The sequence below is a fragment of the Sarcophilus harrisii genome, chromosome 2, assembly GCF_902635505.1.
Source record: "Sarcophilus harrisii chromosome 2, mSarHar1.11, whole genome shotgun sequence".
NCBI lineage: Eukaryota > Metazoa > Chordata > Mammalia > Dasyuromorphia > Dasyuridae > Sarcophilus > Sarcophilus harrisii.
Window position 1 is genome coordinate 31107650 of NC_045427.1, and position 23132 is coordinate 31130781.

Below are 23132 nucleotides of genomic sequence, written 5' to 3' on the forward strand. Positions count from 1 at the left end.
TTACTAGGGAGAAAAAAGGGCAAACAAGTAGATACAAGCAAGATACACACAGAGTAAATGGGAGTCTTTTCAAAGAAAAGCAAAGGGACCAAAGGGGGTCTCATGAAGTAAGTGGTTCAGGGCTGAGTTTCGAAGGGAGTTGAGAAAGCAGGGAGGTCGAGGTAAGGAGAGAGCTTTCCTGACATGGATGATGGCCAGGGAAAATGCCCAGAATAAAGGCTGTGTTTGGAGAACCAAGGTCACTGGATCCTAGAGGGGTGGGAAGTAAGAGGAAAGAAGCCTGGAAATAGGGAGAGGGGCCAGGTTGCAGAGGCTTTTTAAGCCCTTCAAACAGATCTAGGGGATCATTCAATTTAACTCAACCTTTTATTAATTGTAAGGCATTCATCGGATCCTGCCCTTAAGTGGCTTCTACGAGGGACGTAACATGTACAAAGATAAGTAAATACAAGGTTGTATGAGGAGGGAGATGGCACCAGCGAGCAGGGAGGTGGGGAGGCTTCTCATGGGAAGTGAGACTTGAAGGAAACTGAGCATTCACTGGGCAAAGATGGGGAAACTGAGGCACAAGCAGTCCCATGACTTACTGAGGACCCCACGAGTCATCACATTGAACCCCCTCACTTTATAGGTGGGAAAACCCAGGCCAAGAGAGGAGGGAAACTTGCCCAGTGTAAAAAAGGGAGTAAATAGCAAAGGTGAGATTTGAACCCAAGCCCTTTTCCCAGCACCCTGAACACTCACGTGCATACTTTAGCTACCAATGTGAGTCCTGCTCTGATCTCTCCAGCAGGGGCAGACTCTAACCAAATAACAATAAGGCAGGTGGGTAGCTGAAGTGACTAGGGGCTGGACAGATCTGAGTTCAGCTCCCTTTCATCTTCTGCTCAGGCCAGCTCTGCCTGTTGCAAATAGTTGCTAATTCTGCCCCTCCAAGACCTGGGCCATCACTTTTTTTTTTAAATTAAATCTTTTTATTTTCAAAACATATGCATGGATAATTTTTCAACATTGACCCTTGCAAAACCTTGCATTCCAAATTTCCCTTCTTTCCCCCACCCACTCCCCTAGATAGCAAGTAATCCAATATTTGCTAAACACAAAAATATGTTAAATCCAATATATGTATACATATTTATGTGATTATCTTGCTCCACAAGAAAAATCAGATCAAAAAGGGAAAAAATGAGAAAGAAAACAAAGTGCAAGCAAACAACAACAAAAATTTGAGTGAAAATTCTATGTTGGGATCCACCCTCAGTGCCCACAATCCTTCTCTGGGTGGAGATGGCTCTCTTCATCACAAGATCATTGGAACTGTCTAGAACAGACACACAAGGTAGGGACCAGAAAACTTTAAAGTCCAGGCCAGAAGGCAGAAATTATCACGTAAGGGAAGGGAAAAGACTGTAGTATTTCTTTGGGGAAAAAGAGAAGGAGCTTTTTAAAAAGTGACTGGCCAATAATTGTAGAAATACATAGAGAAGAATTATACATGTTTAACATATCATTGGATTACTTGCCATCTAGGGGAGAGGATGGGAGGAAGGGGAAGAAAATTTGGAACACAAGATTCTGCAAGGGTCAATGTTGAAAAATTATCCATGCATATGTTTTGAAAATAAAAAGCTTTAATAAAAATTTTTTAAAAAGTGACTGGCTGTCTGTTGAAATGCTCTAACTCCTGACTTGCCAGGAGGCAAAGAACTTGACCAGGGGACATCAAAGGATTCTCCCAATTCCTCTCCACTCTAGGAGCCTAAACTTTTGACAGATAGCATCCATGACAGTCATAAAATTTAAGAGTTGGAACTGACCTCATTGGCCATCCAGTCTAACCTGCACACAAAAGACATACTGTACAAGTGGTTTTCAAATCTCTTTCTGAAGACAGTTAAGGAGGAGGAACTCATTACATTCTGGAGTAGTGAGCTGGTGCAGTGGACAGCGCCCCAGCCTGGAGTCAGGAAAACCTGAGTTCAAATGTGACTCCAGACATTTCTAGCTGGGCACCAAGTCACTTTACCCTGTCTGCCTCAGTTTCCTCATCTGTAAAATGAGCTGGAGAAGGAAATGATTAAATCTCTCTAGCATCTGCACCAAGAAAACCTCAAATGGGGCCACCGAGAGTTTGACAAGACTGAAAAGTCAACTGAACAATAAATATTTGTTGAACCAAAATAGTCATAGCAACATTTTTTTTTTTTGGTGGCAGCAAATGGAAAAATGGAAAATTTCAGTAGAATATAAGGAAATATGACTGCACCACAAGGAATAATAAATATAAAGAATCCAGAGAAATATATAACTTTTATGAACTGAGACAGAGGGAAGAAACAAGAGGAAAAGATACATAATACCTCCAACAATATAAATGGAAAAGACAAAGATAATTGGATGTTGTGTAATTATAATAACCAAGTTTGACCCTGACAAAGATGATAATAATGACGATGATAGTGGCCAGTATTTACCTACTTTAAAGTTTACAATTATATCTTCTGATTCTTACAACAATCCTAGGAGATAAGTGCTATTATTATCTCCATTTCATTTAGTCAAGAAAACTGAGGCAGACAAATGTAAATAATTTGCCCAGGGTTACATAGCTAATAAATATTTGAGACTGGATTTGAACTCAGGCCTTTCTGCCTTCGAGCCCAAACCACCTAGTTGTCCAGGCAAAGAGACCTGAAAATATAATGCTTCCCCTTCTTTGCGGACGTCAGGGAACACCTCTGGGGAACACTGCATCTACTATGAGACTCAGTTACCGTGCTGCTTAATTTCAATGAACTTCTCTCTTGTCCTCCCTCTTTTTAAAAAATTTTTTGTTATAAGAGATAGTTCTCTGGGTAGGGGAAAGGACATATATTTAGAAATGAAAACAGAGGTCTATGTGTATATATATATATATATATATATATATATATAAAATAACATAATATAATAAATATATATGTGTATATATACACACATACATAAGATAGTTCTCAGATACCCAGATAGTTCTCCAGATAGGAAAAAGGGAATATATCTAGAAATGAAAGGGAGGTCTGTATGTATATATATATATATATATATATATGAAATATCATAATATAATATAATAAATATATATGTGTATATACACGAGATATATGATAGTTCTCAGATAGTTCTTTGGGTAGGGAAAAGAGCATATATTTAGAAATGAAGAGAGGTCTGTATATATATAATATATCATAATATATAACAGTGGTTCTCAAAGTACGGTCTAGAGAATCCTGGGAATCTCTGAAACGCTTTTAGAGGATCTACAAATTCAAAAATAGTTTTTATTTCCAATATGGTAAATGTCTATAAATATAAGCCAGATAAACAAAAAATGCTTTGGAGAGATCCTCAATCATTTTTAATAGGATAAAGATACTGAAAACAAGTTTGAGAACCACTGATATATAACATATATAACATGATATTTTAATATCATAGCAAATATATATGTGTATATATACATACACACATATGTATGTGATATATAAGATAGTTCTCAGCTACCCAGATAGTTCTCTGGAAAGGGAAAAGGGCATATATTTAGAAATGAAAGAGACATGTATGTATATATATATATATATATATATATATATATATATATGTATATATATATATATATATATACACACAGACACATAATAAATATGTGTCAGTGTGTATTCACACATACATATGTATATGTACACACACATGTGAAATGCTTCTGGAATGAGTCACTCAGCCCCTCCCTGGGCCCAGGAAACTCTCCATCTGCATCAGTCACAGGGGAGCTACAGATCTGACTGGGGGCGGGAGTCTCCATGGGGGAAGTTCTTGCAGGGAAGATATTATTGCAGGACCAGACCCTCCTGAAGTCCAGACTTGCTGCACAGTTCCCAGAGTCACAGGCTGTTTAGTTGTTTCCTTTTTAGGAGGATCAGAAAGCACAAGGATTTTCCTAAAATTGTATCCCATGATGCATTCAGACAAATTCATTGAAAACAGCCTCTATCCATTGAGAAAGAATGACTCGTGTGAGATCCAAGAGCCACCACGGAGAGGAGTGGGGTGGGGGTAGGGGGGAAGGTGGGGGACAAAAGGAAGGGGGTGGGAGGGGCAGTGGAGGAGAAAGGAGGGAGGTCTTTCTCTCCCCCCTGGATCCGCAGCCCCCACCGCCCAGGTTGCCAGAGTCACCAGCCCCACCTTTCCTCCATCTGCTCTCCTGCGGCTGAAAGCCGTCTCCAGCGGCAGACTTTGCCAAAGAGTCTGGCTGTGGCGCAGGGCTGGCGGAGGGAGTGGACGGGCGCCAAACTGCTCATTAGTTCAGCAAACTCACTGCTCCAAACTGCCAGGGCCACACGGCGAGCATCTGGAGCATAGCAGGGGGTCTCCGTGGAGACCCGGGCTGCCTCTGTGGGCCGAGAGGGGGTCTCCCAGAAGCAGAGGAGGCTTGCTCTTGGGCTTTCCGGGCTTTGGAAATTCTGGGTTGGCACCAGAGGAATCGGGGCTCTGGCCCAGACTCCCAATGCCCATGGGACTCTGGTGGGCATCCTCTGTGCCCTCAGTAGGGCCTAGGGAGCCCCAAGCCCCCTGCTTTCTCCAGTCTCAACTCCCTCGTGCCCATCTCAGGGCATCGTAGACAAACCAGGCGGCTCCTTCCCAGCTGCCTCAGCCCCCTTCCCCAAAGGGAGAAATATGGGAGGCTATGGAAGAACTAAGATTTCTCTGCCTCCCACAAAGCACAACACAAGGACCGCGCAGCCGGAAAAGGCCCCTGTTATCCGTGTTAGAAGCGTCACAGCCATCAGGCCACCACACAGGGAGGATGGGACCCTGGGTCCCTCCCACTCACCTTTCCAGGTCCTGCATGAGGTGCAGCAGGTACACACTGCCAAGGAGACAGAACAAATTGGCCTTCAGTAAGCTCGGGGGCCAGATGGGGGAACCCACCCAGAGGGGCAAGATGGAGAGATTCAGGGTCACAGCTTACTTTGGACCTGGCAAGTCACTGACCCTTTCTGGTGGGCCTCAGAGCCGGGGCATGGGAGAGACCCATACGAGCTGGTGGCTGTGGGTGGAAGCTCCTTCAAATCCCTGGAAAACCTTCCACAAAGTGACACGGAAATGTGAGTGACAGAAACGCTGTCCTCCAAAGCCCCCCAAAGCGGGCTGTGGGAAGCCAGTCCTCCTCCGGAGAGGGCTCAGAATCCGAGCCTGTAAATCTCCAAAGTCACCCTTCCAAAGGAACTGAGAAAGAGAAGTGTTGTCCGGTCCCTGGGCCTCAGTTTCCCACTCTGTAAAACTGGGGACTTCCATAGTCCTTTATCTATGAAGACATCACTTTCAATTGAGGAGATCAAGGAAGGTTTCCTAGGTTTCTCTGCACAGAAAGTGCAAGAAGGGCCGCCAGATTTGGAGGGGTGGGGATTTCATGCTACATGAAGAATAGATGAAAGACCTGGGGAGGGGTAACTCAGAGGAGGGAAGAGGGGAGGGGTATTTAACCAGCTTCACATGAAAGAAATTCTGCCGGTGGAGAGGGGAGTAGCTGAGATTACAAATGAAACCCCTTGAGCCCCAGACCCCACATGTCCACATTTCTCTGCAGGCAGCTAGGGCGCCCATGATGGAGCCTTGGACATCAAGAAGTCCTGAGTTCAAATTTACTTATTTACTGTGTGATCGCCTAACCTCTGATTGAAGAAATCTCAGTTTCTTCAACTGAAAAATGGAGATAATAGCACCTACCTCCCAGGGAAGGAAAGATAACATTTGTACAGTGCTTTGTACACCTTAAAGCACCATCAATGCTAGTTATGCCCGTTATTATTATTATTATTCTCCTCTTGCTGGCCTAGAATGCCCCCCCCCCCCTTCTTGTCTACTGCTCAAGAAATAGATCCAGAGGACTTGGTTGACTCCATTTGAACTTTGAGCCTTGTGTCCCTTCACCCCCAGCAGACCCAAGGGAACCACCGGAAGTGGGTAATGGGCATCCCATGGGTTCCCCAAGGCCCACTCCACATACCACCTCTCCCTCGGAGCCTTTGCTGGTGCTTTTTGTTTTTGTTTTTTGAAGCAATTTGGGACTAAGTGACTTGTGCAGGTTCACACAGCCAGTAGCCAAAGCTGGATTTTGAGCTCTGCTCCTCCTGACTCCAAAGCTGTCTCTGGGCCATCTAGCTGCCCCCATCATGAACCACTTGTGATGAACTCGCAGTAGCAGAACTTGGCAAGCAGAGCCCTAGAATTCCTCCCTCAGACAGACACGGCAGGAACAAGAGGACATGGGAGAGAGAGCCCAAAATCCAGATCCCAGAGGCTGCTCCAGGGCACTGGGGGGTGTGGGGGGGTCTTCCATCACAGAGAACTGTCTGCCTGTGACTTGCTCCTCCTGCTCTCTTGGCAGACGGGGTGAGTCAGGAGCAGGGCCGTGCAATACCATGTATGTCTAAAAATTGCCCTGAGCCCTGGTCAGCCCTGGCAGACGCTCACGCTTGGGGGCAGGCCCGCTCGTCCCTCTCTCCCACTCCAAGACACTGCCTGACAAAGTCAGACTTCTGGAGCTGACTTAGCTTCCTTTGCCCAGCTGGTCCCATCATCCACTTCCTGGAGCCCCCGTCTCCATCCCAACGAGGACCAGGTTCCCTTCCTTCTCATCACCCCGGCCTTCAGAACAAAGAGGGAGTCGGGGGCCATGGACAGGGAGCTGAACTGGAAATCAAAGGACTAAAATTCACCATGTGCTGTCCTAGTCTCTGAGCCTCAATTTCCTTCTCTGCAAAACTAGGGACCTCTGGAGTCTTTTAACTACAGAGACAGGTGAGGGCATCAGGGAAGGTTTCATAGAAAAGAGAGAGAGCTAGAGCATCTGGAAGGCAAAGACTCTTCTATGCTTTTTATCTCCTTCTAGGATAGTTTTTTTTTCTTTTTTTAACTCTTTCTTAGCTCTTTTTCTAGGAAGAAAACCCTTTCCTCCCTCTTCCTAAAGCAGAGTCCTTCCTCCCCTTGCCAATCTGCTCCTTTCCCTCAAGCTAACTTTGGACTTCAATTGCAGGTAGAAAAATCTTGATCTTGAAGTCACTCAAGAGCCCCAGTCTCCCCAATCCTCTCCTCCAAAGTCTTCATCCCCAATATCACTAATAGATCTAAAGCCTCATGAAATCCAAGAGGAAGAAGAGCCACATGTACAAAGATATTTAGAGCTTTGTATTGGCGAAGAACTGGTGATGATGATTATCGATTGGAAAATGGTGGGACAAAATGTGGTGCATGGATATAACAGAATGCTATTGGGCAATAAGAAATGATGAAGGGGATGGATTCAGAGAAACCCAGAAGACTTGTATGAACTGATGCAAAGTGAAATAAGCAGAACAGGGAGAATGGACCATCGCAAAATTGTGAAGATAAACAACTCTGAAGGTCTCTGAGCAATGCAAAGATTCACCATGAGTCCAGCAACAGAGGAGAAAGCCTGGTGCCCAACTCCTAACAAAGGTGGTGGACTCAGGGTGCAGGGTGTGATACACATTTTTAGACATGGCCAATGTGGGAAACTGGTTTGTTTGAACATGCATATTCATTATAAGAGTTTTATTTGTCTTTATTTCTTTTAAATTGGGCTCGGGGAAGGAGGGAGAGATGATTTGTTGTTGTTGAGTTAGTTCATTTGTTTGTATCTGATGCTTCATGACCCCATTTGGAGTTTTCCTGGCAAAAATTCTGGAGTGGTTGATCATTTCCTTCTCTAGCTCATTTTACAGATCAGGAAACTGAGATAAACAGGGTGAAATGACTTGACTAGGGTCCCACATCTAGTAATACATACTTGTTAAATTAAAAATAAAATGGAAAAAAGGGGAATTTTGCATAGAGCTGATCCAGTCTTCCCCAGCTTTCCTGCCTAATAATGTTGCCTTTTTGGTATGTATAAAGAATGCAAGGGAGGTGGAGAGAAAAAGGTTCAACATTGATGACACAATAAAAAACTGGCTTTCTCTTATTGGGCTGCTTTTTGGGAGCTCTGAATGGATGCCTTACAATTTAAAAGGAAGTAATGGTCATAGGATCACTACTACTACTACTATTACTACCTCCACCACCATACTAGTACTATTACTACTATCACTATTAGTATCTCCACCACTATTAACTAGTACTATTAACTATTAACTAGTATCACTATTACTATCTCCCCCACCACTACTAGTACTATTACTACTATCACTATTAGTATCTACACCACTATTAACTAGTACTATTAACTATTAACTAGTATCATTATTACTACCTCCACCACTACTACTAGTACTATTACTACTGTCACTATTACTACCTCCACTACTACTAATTGTACTACTATGACTATTAGTGATAGGTCCACTACCACTATTACTAGTACTATTACTACTACTATCACTATTACTACCTCCACCACTTCTAACTAATACTATTATCACTATTACTACCTCCACTACCACTAACTAGTACTACTACACCACTACTACTACAAGTACAAGTCTTTGTTATTAAATAAATTACCAATTGATTTACAAAAAGTCTCTGGTTTTATGCTCACAGTAACCTTGGGGAGGGAGCTGCTATCATTAGTCCCCCTTTTAGAGATGAATAAACTGAGACCATGGTAAAGTAATTTGCCTAGAATCAAACAGCTCATGAGATCGGATTTGAATTTGGGTTTTCCTGGCTCCAGACCAGTCGGATGAAGCTCCAGAACCTTCCAGGAGGGACTCCCGGAATCAGCTTAGCCCCCACTTCATATGGGGGTCCTGTGCTGATGTGGAGGGCCCCTGGGTGACCCTGCTGGGCCACAGTTTTCCTCAGGGGGTGGATTAGACGTCGGAGCCTGAGACCCCTCAGGACTGTCGTTCGTGACCAGGACACAGCCTGGTACAAGCCCTCTGGGTCTCACCCAACCCCTCGGGTTATCTCCGGGAGCCTGGCACCCTAAGGAGGCTGGGCATCTGCCCCCGGCTCTGCCAGTGCAGAGAGGTTTTGCTTTGGGCTGCTGCCAGTACAAGCAATCCTGCCCTTGTATGGTTTCCCACCCAGGGCAAGGTGGGACGGCTGCCCAGCGGGCCGAGAGAGGTCCCAGGATGCCAGGCTCCCTCTGAGCCTCTAGGAAGCCTTTTGGCACATGAAGCCACTGAGGAACAAAGTCTACATGGCACGCCTGGGTTTGAATCCCACGGAAGTTTGCGATCCCCTAAGGGTCGAGTATCTCGGTTTCCTCATCTGTAAAGTGTGAGTCAAAACAGCACCTTCTTTACAGAGAAGTCACTGGGATAACATTTGTATTTGAGATTATTTGTAAAGAGCTTTGTAAACTTTAAAGTGTTCTAGGCATATGAACTATACTTTTAACTATTTAACTATTATTCTATAAGCATTAGTGGGGGTTGAGAGGGTCTCTGCCTAGTAGACCTGTGGCCAGAGTGCCAGGCCTAGTGTCAGAAAGGCTGGAATTCAAATCCAGCCTCAGATATTTCCCAGCTGTGTGACCCTGGGCAGATCACTTAACCCCAATTTGCCTCAGTTTCTTCATTTATAAAAGGGGGATAATAATAGTACCTACCTCCCCAAATTGGAGTGAACATAATAAATGAGACTGTAAATTGTGACGTGCTTAGCACATCGTAAATGCTTCATAAATATCGGCTATTGTTACTATCTGTAATAATATATCCATCAGTCAATCAACAAACATCTGTTAAGGTATTTTTTACTATAGATCAAGTACTATGGTAGATGCTGGGGATAATAAAGACAAAATGTCAGAGCTAGAAGGGGCTTTAGGGATCCTCTCAACTGACTCAAAGGAACTAAATTTAAATCCACTAATTTATTCATTTTAAATTTTCTATTAATTTATTTTTAGGCCCTATGTTCTTATGAACCTACTTACGTTTTACACATTAGGAAACTAAGACGTGGAGAATTTAAGTGACATAGCTAGTAAAGAATGGGAGGAGGGAAGAGAAGTTGGGTGTCTCTGACTTCCCCACTTGGGATTGTTCTGCTGCGGAAGCTGGTGAGAAGGTGGGTGAGAAGGGGTAGGTAGACAAAGCAGTGGGGACCAGAAGGACAGAGCAGACTTCTCAGGAAACTGGGCAAGAACAAGGAAGAGGCAGCTGGGCAGCTTAATGATTAGAACGCTGGACCTGGAGTCAGCGACTTCCTTTACTCAAATTCTACTTCAGGCAGATCCTGGCTTACCTGCTCTGTGCCTCAGTTTCCCCATTTGTAAATGGGGATAGCAGCTACATTTTTATAATGCTTTAAAGGTGGCCAAATGCTTTATGAATATTATTTAATTTAATTCTAGGGAGGAGGGGCTGTTATTATCCCCATTTTTCAGATGAGGAAACTGAGGCACAAAGAAATTCAGTCATTTGCCACATGGCTAGTAAGTTTCTGAGACTAACAATTCATTCACTACACCAGCTAGCCACTCGTTATGACAACATGGTTATTAGGAGGATCAAAAAAGACATTTGGAAAGCCCTTTGCGTCCTTAAAGTGTAATATAATTGCGCGCTTCCTCCGTTATTATTATTGCTGTGTGTGCACCAGTAATCTGCCAACGTTTCCCTTCTTCTGCCCTCAAAGAAAGGATGTACAACTTTGAGCTACACGGGCCCTGTAGTAAATCAGGAACCAAGAGACTGCATGGCAGGTAGAGGGCTAGCCCTGGTCTAAAAGGCTCAAGTTCTGCTGAGGACACATGATTGTGGCCAAGCCTCTGTAAGGTCTTAATTCCCATGACAACTCTCCAAAACTCGTTTGCCGGCAGATTGACAATCTGCAATGGAGGAGGGAATTCACACACTACGAGGTCCCTTTCTGGAGAAATCACATTTTCAGACCAAAAAGCCAAAATTAAAAAAATATATATATTATATATATGTATGTGTATGTGTGTATATATGCATATACATTTGTATACACACATATAAATTATGTATATGAGACAGAGAAAGAGAGAAAGAGAAGGGAAGAGGGAGCTGAGTGAGGATTCATATGCATAATATACATAGAGGCAGAGTTAACTTCCAGAGGATTTCGCCACAGAAGAAGGGTCAGAGAAGATTTCAAAGGCATATCAAGAAAAGGAGACTCCCCCAGTGAGATTCTTTGTGATGTCCCACGGTACTTCTCATAAACATGGCGTCTGATCTGGTTCTTTGGGAAGGAGCACACTCAGGACCCCTCCCCCAGAAAAGCTTTCCTCAATAGAATTGAAAACCTGCATAAATTCCCACCACGGGTGTCACTGATGGCTTAAACTTTGGGGGGCAGAGAGGGGGAAGGGCCCGTTATCTCCAGAAGGTCCGGGTAAATCGCCTGGGAAGGGGCTCTCTCCCGCAGCTGGAATCAGTTGGTCAGATGAGCTGTCACTCCCAGTGTGGAGCAGATGTGAGAGGGGAAGATGGAGTTCAGTTGGAATGGAGTTAAAATGGGAAGGCTCTTTAGGTGGGCAGTGAACAAGAGTACAGAGTCCCTGGGTGTTTGGCCCAAAGGGATCTGATCTTTGGGAGTGGAGCCCTCAGGGCACGGGTCTGGGATGCTCAGAGAGAGGAGACCAAGCTTTCATGGCTGGCTGAGCCACATCTTGGCCAGAGGCCAGCCTTGCTTCTCAGAGTCTCCTCTCCTGACCTCTCAGCTTTATCCAATATGCTTCTATTCCCTCTCTGTCCCTCGGGAAGACAAACCCAAGCTAATTGAGGCCTTTCTAGGCCATAGCATTTCCAGAAGTGATTTCCCCCCAATGATGGTCCTTGCCTCCCGACCTTCTGAGTGGACTCCTCATCCCACGTCCATATCATATGGCTTATTTGCAAAGCAAGCCCACTGGGTTGGAGCCAAGACTTTGGACAGCTCCCTTGCACCAGGTACCACTTTAATCTCCAGCCAGTGTGATGAAGAAACACATTTCAGGAGGGAAAAAGAAGAGCCACCCACCTGAACTTCCAGCACTTTCAGATGCACTTCTGGACATCTTGGGCTGGCCATGTTTGCTGCTGGTCCGCACGGTGGCTGAGGGAGGTGGGCCAGAGGGGACGGGGGCCCCATCCCCGCGGATAGTCGTGAGGTCTTGCATGCTGAAGCTCCGGAGCCTCTCAGATAAGGCACCTTGTCCCTGGATTCAACAGAGAAACAAGGAGCGAGCGGTCAGTACTCTGAGCTAGGCAGTCTACTTGGGGGTCAGAGCTCCTGGGGATCGGGGCAGCGGAGAGCTGCGGGTCTACAATGCTAGGGGGGATGAGATCTGGGCTCTTGCTGATGGGCAATGATGGAGACCTTTAAATGGGAAGGGAATGTAGTTTATGGAGAGCAATCAGGGAGATGACTCGGAACTCTGAAGCAATTTTAAAAAATTTAAATTAAAATAAAAAGAAGAGGTTCCCAAAGATGGAAGGAGGGGGAGAGCATAGATAGCTAAATAACTAGATAGATAGAATAGATGGAGAGACAGACAGATAGGATAGATAGATAAGACAGATCAATACATAACTAGATAGATAGGTTCATAACTAAATAGATAATTAGGTACATAACTAGACAGACAGGTAACTAGACAGGTATATAACTAGAAAGACACGCAGACAGATAGATATAAATACTCGTTTCAGACCCTTAGCATCGAGTGGGACGTGGGGTCTCAGTTCTTACCAGAAAAGAATTCCCACATGCCCCTCCCAACAAGTAGTCATCCTGCCTTTGCTGGGCATCCTCCAATGAAGGAGACCGTGCTCACTTCTGGGGCAGCCTGGGACTTTAGACAGTTCTAGTTATGATGAATTCTCCAAGAACGAAAAAGAACCAGGGGGAAAATAGACTTCTGAAGTCACTCCAGAGAAGGAGATATAAAATAGGCATAAAGTAAGAGAGAACTCTTACTTTGGAACTCAAAAAAAAGTTTGAATGAGTGTTTTTAATATGATTTTTAATCTTTATATATAACTGGAGAAAAATAAAATATTATTTTAAAAACTAAAATAGGTGTAGGGACTGAATTCATGAACTCATTGTTATATGGAATTCCCAGTGGAGGAAATACGCTTTACTTATACAATTCAATAAGCATTTATTAAGCGCCTACTATATGCCAAAGCTCTGTGGCACCTCTTCAGCTTAGTCTTAGAAATTGCTTAGGGCAATGAGAGGTTGAGTGACTTTTCTGGGATGACACAGCTAGATGCATCAGAGATGGGACTTGAACCCAAATCTTCCTGGATCAAATGAACTACTATTCATAAAACATTCAGCACAGTATTTGGCACACAGTAGGCACTTAATACGTTTGTTCCTTTCCCCTTTGAAGCTCTGCCCACTACACCCGGCTCTTTGGAAGGTTAAAGGACAAACAGACAGAATTAGTTCATTAAAATTAAAGCAGGTCAGATGAAAGAAAGGGGGCCTTCATTTACAACACAAAAGAAACACTAATGAAAACAAGATTCACTAACATACTAGAGAGATTAAAAACTAAACATAAAATCCCAACTCAGATAAGGTACTCTGCCACTGTTCAGTCCTGTCTGACTCTCCATGATCCCATTTGGGGTTTTCTAGGCAAAGATACTGGAGTAGTTGGCCATTTTGACATCTGGCTTACTTTTCAGATGAGGAAACTGAGGCAAACAGGGTTAAATGACTTGCCCGTGTTCACACAGCTGGATATGAACTCAGATCTTCCAAGCCCAGCACTCAATCCACTGCACCACCTAGCTCAGGAAAACCTGAGTTCAAATTCCACCTGATATAGGCTGTGTGACCCTGGACAAATCATGTAATTTCTCTCAGCCTCAATTTCCTGATCTGTAAACTAAAGGGGATGGAATTGATAGCCTGGTGGGTTATTTTCATCCCTAAGTCTATGACCTTAAGATATCTCCTCTGAGATCTCGATCCTTCCCCCTCTCCCTCTCCCGTTTCTCCCTTTCTCCTCCCTCTCTTACACACATATATTATTTACCTGTTTGCCTATGTTTGTCTCTGTCCCATCCATCTCTTTATCCATCTATATTATTTATCTATCTATCTGTCTGTCTGTCTGTCTATCCATCCATCCATCCACCCACCCCCATTACCTGTCTGACTTTCTAATTTCTATCTAATTATGTACCTATCTATCTGTCATAGCCATCTATCCTGTGTGTCTACCCATCTATTCTATGCTATCTATATCTATATATCTAGTTATTTATCTATCTACACACATATACATATGTATAAATATACACACACACATATATACACATATACACACATGTATCTATATCTATATATGATACATAGTTATAGTATCATCCACCTAAGTGGAGCCTTAAGCCCCAGTGTCTGTTTGGCAGCTTCCTGCTCCCAGCCCTTCCCCAGCTCCCTAATTCTGTGTGTCCTTCTCCCACCTCCACACCTTCATGTAAGCCATCTCCTGTGCCTGGGAATGGACAGCCTCCATCAGCCCTGCAAACACGGAGGCCTCCGGAGCTCTATCGGTAGAAAATCTCTTCCTTTAAGACCTAGCTAGGGGGTCCCATCCCCTTTGAAAGCTTTCCTGTTTTCCTTAGTTGAAAATAATTAACTCCTTCCTCACATTTCTCCGGTTAATTATCTAGAGTTCTCCCAAGAGCACAGAACCAGAGTAAGAAGTAACCTTCGAGGATATCTTATACACAGTCCTCTCCATTCTACAGATGAGAAGCCAGGGCCATTCTGGGAAGTTGCAGATGGCTCTCAAGGTCTCCTGCAGCCCTCAGATGCTCTCCTCCATTTTTATGCTGCAACAGCAATTAAGCTTCTCAGAAAATACGCCTTTGGTACCAGTTTCCTTCCCAAAGGATACACAGGAGATGGTTGTCCTGTGTCTAGTCTGATGGTGCCAGAGTCTTTCTGATATAAAGAATCAGCTGCTCTCTCTAAGCCTCCACCTTTTCCTCTGGCAGCTCTGAACAACAGGGCAACCAGGGATCTTGTCCTGGGCTTTGCTGACCTTTGCAAGATGCCAAGAGCTTCTAATTCTCCTGGGAAGTGATCCAAAGGATCCCTGTCTTCGGCTGTCTCCTCTTTAGACTTTCTAAATTTGCTGATTTGAGTCCCATCTCCAGCCTTAGAGCCTCCTGGATTTTTCTGGACTTTCAAGTAGCTAGCCCAAGATTTTTTTGCATACCTGTTTGTTTAATTGGATTAGCTGTTATATTCCCCATGTTTGCCCCTTCCTTTTCATTTCCACTGTTGAAACTTTCATCATCTCTTCCTTGGGTTAGTGCAATAACCTCCTGGCAGTCACCTCCTGCCTTCCCTCCAAACCTTAAGTTCATCCTAAACAAGGGTCAGACTGATGTTTTTTAAAATGTTGCTTTCAGCATCTCACTCTCTGGCTCCATAGTCTGTTGTGGCTCCCTATTACTTCTTCAATGTAATCACTGAATTACAGCCTAGTGAAATCCTGAGTCAACTAGCTGCCTCAAAGAGGTATTTCCCACTCTCTCTTACTATTAGTGCCTTCCCTCTGAGCTTGTCTCTAGTTTATGGCTCAAATGAGAGGCAAAAAAAGCTTTACAAAGCACTTCCACTCACTGAGTACTTCAGTACGGAGCCGCTACCGGCATCGCTATTCCCCTTTTCTAGAGCAGTAGCCCAATTTGCCCAAGGTCACACGGCTAGAAAGTGGAAGAGCCAGAATTTTTATCACAATTCTGGCTCCAAGCCCAACACTCTTCTTACTACCTTCCACCCCTCGGCAGTGAATCATGACAGTTTCTTTGCATTGTCCCTCAACGGTTTTCAGTCCGGTCTAACTCTGCATGGTCCCTTTTGGGCTTTTCTTGACCAAGATATAGAGTAATTTCCCATTTCTTTTTTCAGCTCATTTTAAGGAAATGGAGGCAAACAGGGTAAATGAGGCTACATTTGCACTCACACAGTTGTCTTCCTGACTCCAGCACTATGGCACCACCTTGCTGCCCAACAATCCCTCATCAGCACTAAAATTGCAACTTCTAGGAAGGATAGTGTAACAGATATAACATTCGACTTGGAGTCAGGAAGACCTAGATTCAGATTCTGCCTCAGACACTTCCTAGCTCTTCAAGTCTCAGTTTCCCCACCTGTTAAATGAGAATTATTGTATCAGTGTTCCTTCAGGTTCCTTCTAGGTCTAAATCTGTAACCTGAGGATTCTCTCTAAATTTAATCAGCGGCTACCACTCAGAACTAGGAATGGTGACCGATACAACTCATCGATGAAAAAATGACAAAGGACCTCAGTGATGCGAGCTGCTGAAAACCAAACTGCCACACCACCCTATTTCCCACAGCAGATTGTTTAAAAAGGTGTTAGTATTTCCTTCCCGAATCCATCCGATCAGTCACCTGATTCTAGTACATGCTCCAAATCCATGCTGGAAAGAGACCAAATCCTGGGTTATAAAAGAAATGAGGTTTCTAAAGACGAAGGGAAGAGTACCAAGAGTTTACCAGGCAGAGCCAAGGACCAAACTGAGTTCATTCATCAGGCATCAAATCCTTCTAGAGTTAATCAGGTGTTAGATGGCACTACATCAGGAGGTGGAGGGCTTTGGGGGGATGACCAGAAAGGATTTCTGCTTTCTGCTCCAAAAATTCTACTGACACACACATTCCCACATGGGTATCAGGACAAGAGAGATGCTTTGTCCCGATCGAAACCATGTGCGACATGGACAGAGGCTGCTGCCTACGCTGGGTCAGTCTGGGGTTAGTCACACTTCTTTGTGAGGTTACCTGCCCTTCTCTGGGGTCCAAATATGAGACAAAATCAAAGAGCCGGGCAACCTGACAGAGGGGAAAAGAAACAGTCATTGACATTGTTCCCACACAGTGGGACTGGAAGGAGCCACACGGACCTCTTGATAAACATTTAAGTGCTTATGAGCTCACAGCACTGTGGGAGATAAGACCCTTCCTTTAAGAAGCTCCTGGGGTAACTTAGGCATTGTTGGTGGAGTTGTGAACCATTCTGGAGAGCAATACCGGCTGTCAAACTGGGATCCAACTGTGTCTCCTCAGGGTCTGTATTCCAAAGAGATCATAAAAAGATGAAAACTCATGTGCAAAATTGTTTATAGAAGCCTTTTTTGTAGTGGCAAGAAACTGGAAATTGAGTAAATGCCCATCAGTTGGAGAATGGCTGAATAAGTTATATAAGTTATAATATATGAATGTTATGGAATATTATTGTTCTGTAAGAAATGACCAGCAGGAAGATTTCAGAAAGGCCTGGAGAGACTTACACAAACTGATGCTGAGTGAAATGAGTGGAACCAAGAGAATATTGTACACAGCAATAACAAGATCATGTGATGGATGTGGCTCTTTTCAACAATGAGGTGATTCAGGGAAATTCCAAAAGACTTGTGATAGAGAGAGTCATCCGTATCCAGAGAGATGAATGTGGATCAAAGGTAGTAACTGTCCCTTTTGTTGTTGTTGGTTGTTAGTTGTTTGCTTGTGTTTTTTTCCTTTCTTGTGGTTTTTTTCCCCATCTGATTTGATTTTTCTTGCGCAGCATGACAAATATGGAAATGTGTTTAGAAGAATTGTACAGGTTTAACCTATATTATATTGCTTACTATCTTGGGGAGGGGCGAGGGGGGAAAGGAGGGAGAATAATTTGGAACACAAGGCTTTGCAAAGGTGAATATTGAAAACTAGCTTTGCATGTATTTGGAAAAATAAAATGCTATTTAAAAAAAAAAGAAGCAGCTAGCTCCTAGTCTAGGAGAAAATATAGGCTATAACATGTGAACTAACCAAACAAGGCAGTGGAAAGAACATGGACTTTGGCATCAAGAGGACCAAGATGAGAATCCCAGGTTTTCCACTTGCATCAATGGTGACTTTGGAAATGTCATTTAAAATGGATCTCAGTTTCCTTATCTGTAAGATGAAGAAGTCACAACTAAGGTTCCTTGTGATGCTATGATTCTATCACTAATTAATGCAATAAAGGTAAAAAGAGGAAAAGTTATTATGGACAAGACTGGCTAGAAAGGTTTTTTTTGGAGAAGATGTTATATGAGTTCACTAGAATTTTGATAGACAAGGGGGAAAGGAACTTTGGGAAAGAGGGGGAGGGTGGTATGAACAGAAGTGGAGAAAGATAAAGCATATTCCAGATGACTGGGAAAGAATTCATTTAGGGGAGAAGCAGAAAGTTTGGGGTTTGATCACGAAGGCTAAGGAGTTGATCTTTAGCCTATGGGTAATGGGGAGCTATTGACAACTTTGGAGTAGGGGAGAGATATGATCAAAATAGGGCTTTAGGCAGGTATCAGTAACCAGGACAGATTGGAAGTGCTAGATCTTAGAGGAAGAAAAAACAGAAGGTAGTTGCAGTCTAAACATATGGAAATATAAAGACCTGGACCCTTGGTAGCCGGGGGGGGGGCGGGGGGAGGGGCAGAGCAGATATTCAATATGTTATAGTTATTATGTTATTATTTTTTATTATTTTATTTTGTATTTATTATGTTATTATTTTAAGACTGGGTTCCCCCAAATCTCCTAGGCTGGAATATAGTTGTAATTCACCAGCAGAACCCACTACTGATTGGCCCAGAACCTCTGACCTGCTCCTTTTCTGACCTGGACCAGCCTGCCTTTCCTTATATAGCCCGGCAGCCCCCATCCCTCCTGATCTGGAGAGCTCACCCTATTGATGCCAGACAAAATGCAGACATCTGATCTGCTTGGAAGTGCTGTAACTCAGAACTCTTGAGCTCAAGAGATCCCCCAGCCACAGCCTCCCCACTAGTCAGGACTACTTGGTTCTACAGAGTTTAGTCAGGGGAAGTTTTTATTCAGCTGCATCCTTACTACACACTACTCACTCAGCAAGTGTTAGCTATAGAGAAACTTTTAAATGCCCTTCTGCAGAAATAAGCTTCTCTTTTTCAGCTTTCCTTTTTCTCCCTCCTATTCCGCTCTTGGTGCTGATTCTTTTCCTTTTTTCGGACCCTTTTTTGTCATTGTGTTCTACCTTTTTCCATTTCTCCTCAAAGCTGCTCTCAGGAAAAGATGGGACAGCAGTCACTTAAATCTGACTTTCCGTTTTGTTCCCTATGTTTCTCCTTCCATGGGTACATCTGCCTTTTTCGCTACCTCTAGCAGTCATGTGAACAATTGTTCCCCCTTGAGAGAAAATATTAGGCTTCAGGGACAAGCCTGGGCAACGTAGCAGGGGCAGGGGACCCGGATCCTCTGAAATCAGGGAAGTCAAGCCCACATCGGAGCAAGAATCCTCTCTGTACTGCTCCCACCAAGAGGATGTTTAACCTCTGGTTTAAGACTTCCCTGAGAGGAAACTCACTTTGTGCTCCCCCTAAGCAGCCCAGCTAGTTGTGGGGAACTTTCTCCTACCATCGCTTCTAAATTTGCCTCTTGGTAAAGTTCTACCCATGGTTCTGCTGAGTCTACCCTTTACACTCGGCCACGATGGTGAAGACCAAGGATTCCAAGATGGCCAGAGCAATATAAGTAGTGTGTGACCAAGAAGTCCTGGCTGATCAGGATATTCAAGAAGAATAGAACGGGTTCATGAGGAGAGTTTAGGAGAGTACAAGCTCCTTGAAGGGCAGGACCTCCTGCTCTAGCACCGTGCCTTGGACAACCTGAAAAATTGCTTGGTGTTTTACTGATTGATCCCAACATGGGGAAATCAATTGAAAAGGCAGAGAGGAATTAGATTGTGGTCAGAAAGAAAGACCAAGTTTGAGATGTGAAGGTAAAATGATGGCGGGGGATGAATTCTATGGCCTGGCTTTGTGGCTGTGACTTTTCCTGATCTCTATTGTTAATTCTCTCTTCCCAACTCTCCACCTGCATTTGCTTTACATATATTTTGCTTTTACTTCTTTATAATTTTATTCTCATTCCCCATCCCCAATAGAAAACACGAGTCCCTCTGGCCAGGGACCATTTCATTTTTAACTTTGTGTCTCTAGCACCTTAGCCAGTCCTAGCAATCAATCAGTTAATAAACATTATTAAGTGCCTACTATGTGCCAAATGCTATGTTAAGCACTGGAGATACAAAAAGAGGCAAAAGAGGGTCCTGGCCCTCAGAGAGCTTACAATCTAATGGGGAAGACAACAAACAAATAGATAGAGATAGAGATATATGCATATAGAGAGATATGTATAAAGCAAGCTATATACAAAATGAATAAGAAAGAATTAAACAAAGGAAAACTTTACAGTTAAGAGGGGTTAGAGAAGGCTTCCTGTAGGAAATGGGATTTAAGTTGATACTTAAAAGGAAACCAGGGATGCCAGTGGTTGAGCATTGCAGGCATAGACCATGTCCACCATGCTAAGGGGCAGAGCTTCTTGTTGGTCGAACAGCCCGGAGGCCAGTGCCATTGGATCCAAGAGTACATATGGGGAAATAAGATGTAAGGAGCTTAGAAAAGTGGGAGGGGACTGAGTTAGGAAGGGCTTTGAGTGCCGGAGGATTCTGTATTTGCTCCTGGAGACAATAGGGAGTCACTGGAGTTTATTGAACAAAGTGGTGACATGATGGAAGTCAAGTTTTTGGAAAACAGCATCTCACTGGCTGAATGAAGGCTGGATTAGAGTGGGAGAAACGTGATTTGGGCAGAGCCCCTCCTTCCCCTAAGCAGGCTATTACAATAGTCTAAGAGTGGGACCTGTATCAGGGAGGTTTCAATGATAGAGAAAAGAAGAGGAAGAATTTGGGGGACGTTGGTAAATCTTGGCAACAGCTTGGATATGAGGGTTGAGAGAGAGCACAGGGTAAGTCCTTAATAAATGCTTATTAAGCTGAATTACAGAGGGAGGGAGGTCAGTGCAGACGATGGACCATAAGGTCTGAAGGCAAAGTCACCAGCGTGGACATGGTAGTTCCTGAGGATGATGTCAGGGTATGGAGCAGACGGAAAAACAGGAACTCACTGGGGATAGCAATGTGGCTTGGAAAGCAGCAGCCCAGCTCAGTGCAGAAGAGAATAGCCAGTTTTACCATTGTAGATTTCCAAAAGGAAACTGGGTTAGCTCCAGTCATTTCTGGTTGTTCAATACTGTTGAAATGGCATTAGGAAGTGTCTGGGCCAATTACAAGTAACAGAAAGGAAGAGGACAATGATGATCAGAACAACAATCCATATTTGTAGAGCTCTGTGAGATTTACAAAGTAGCTTCCTGGAAAAAACTCCATGAAGTCTACAATTCAAATATTATTGTTTCTGCTTTACAGCTAAGGAAACGGAACATAAATTTTGTGACCGATCCAAGACAATACAGTCTGGAAGAGTTCCAATCCAGGAGACTGCAATCCGGGTCTCTCAAGTCTAGCAAAATTGTCCAGTTCAGAAAACAATTGTTAGGTCTCAGGGAAAAAGGCAACTTAAGGTTGAAATATGGGCGGGATGGATCTAGTATCAGGTACCACTGGCCTTTAAGCTCTATCCCGACTGAGTGTCTGGATAGCCCCTGAAGGCAGAGATTGGGACCCTGATCTCCAGGCTTTGGGGGATTGTTTTTTTATCACTCACAATCCTGACAATGGGCTGCTCTTTCAATGACCTTTCATGTTTAATCAGATATTCTAGACTCCAGTAAATCACCTCCCTGGGCCAGCCTAGTGACCTAACCTATAGGAGAGTCTGCCGGGACCTTGATCTCGGAATAAGAACGTCCCTCACTCCCCTAAGTATCTCACTCAATGTTTGTTATGCCCACGTGTATTCTCGCTGGTACAACACATCTTCCAGATAATTTCCTGATCACTCAGGGGAGTGGGTGGAAGAAGCCAGTGGAGGACTCTCCTGAAGGGATTAGCGCTGCAATTGTTTACAACCTAACTCCAGGATCATTGTTTGCCCATCTCCTTTCTTCTTCCCCTGGGCAGTAAAGTGGTGTGCCCAGGGGGCAAAGACTGCACTTGGGTAACACTCGCTGAACTGCAATATTACAAGGGAAGGTACCATGGCAGAGTTGGGGGTCCTGGGATCAGAAAGACCCAGACTGACGGCCTGATGATGACACTTCCAATGAAATTACTTCAATCCTTACCTAGACTTAAGCACTGAATGGGTGTTGCCCCAGAGAAATTGAGCCCTCTTAAAGACCTCCGTTTAAAAGGGCCAGATGGCTCTAGAGGGCAGAGGGAGGCAGGTGACCTTGCACAGACCTCCTTCACTTAAATCCAATTCATGGTATCACCTCTCTGACCTTGTGCTCGTTTTTGAGGATGAAGGACTAATAACAGCCACATTAAGACCCTGGCTGAGTTCCTAAAAGTCCTCTGGAACTCTCACTTGGCCCAGGTTCATACTTATAGCTGGGTGACTTTGGGCAAGATAAATTCATCCCTAAGACTCTATTTTAACCTGTAAATGGGGAATAATAGCAGCATCTTCTCTACATGGAGTTATAAGAAATAAATGAGAAAACGCAGGGCTTTGCAAACCTAAAAGTGCTATTTAAAGCTCTAAAACAGAGTAGGAGAAGGTGCAGCCACCCCTTAAAATAGTCTCCCAGAGCCATGGTGTGTAAGTAGGTCAGTCATTCCCAGAGGGCTTTCTCCGCCAAATAGCCACATAGGGCTCCCTGAATGTCAACCATGGACAGAGACAAACAAGATTTAGAGTGCAAAAAACTGAGAGAGAAATCAGAGCACCAGGGACTGCCACGCTTTCCTATTTGTATTCCCAGCAGTCAGCGCACTATATTTTTGTTGCTGATCAGTTGTTTCAGTTATGTCTGATTCTTTGTGACCCCATTGGGGTTTTCATGGCAAAGATACTAGAGAGGTTTGTCATTTCCTTCTCCAGCACATTTTACAGATGAGAAAACTGAGGCAAACAGGGTGAAGTGACTTGCCCAGAGTCACATAGCTAGTGAATGTCTGAAGCTGAATTTGAACTTCCTGCGTCCAGGCTGCTACCCAACAGCACACTATATAATAATTGCTTAGTAATTCCTCCCCGCCCCCATTTATTCACACACTTCTCTGCAGTATGTGAGAACCATGTTAGTTATAACTTTTTAGACTTTAAGACTTAGCTCAAATGTCACTTCAGGAAGCCCTG

General features: G+C 43.9%; 1 protein-coding gene across 3 annotated transcripts in view; it reads right to left on the minus strand.

The window, feature by feature from the left end:
- Nucleotides 1-23132, minus strand: part of REEP1 (receptor accessory protein 1) — a 125155-nt gene that overhangs the window by 10462 nt on the left and 91561 nt on the right. For all 3 annotated transcript variants that reach the window (XM_031949798.1, XM_031949797.1, XM_031949796.1), the window contains exon 6: nucleotides 12001-12178. In XM_031949798.1, the coding sequence (XP_031805658.1) occupies nucleotides 12001-12178 (178 nt within the window). The remainder of the gene's footprint in view (nucleotides 1-12000; nucleotides 12179-23132) is intronic.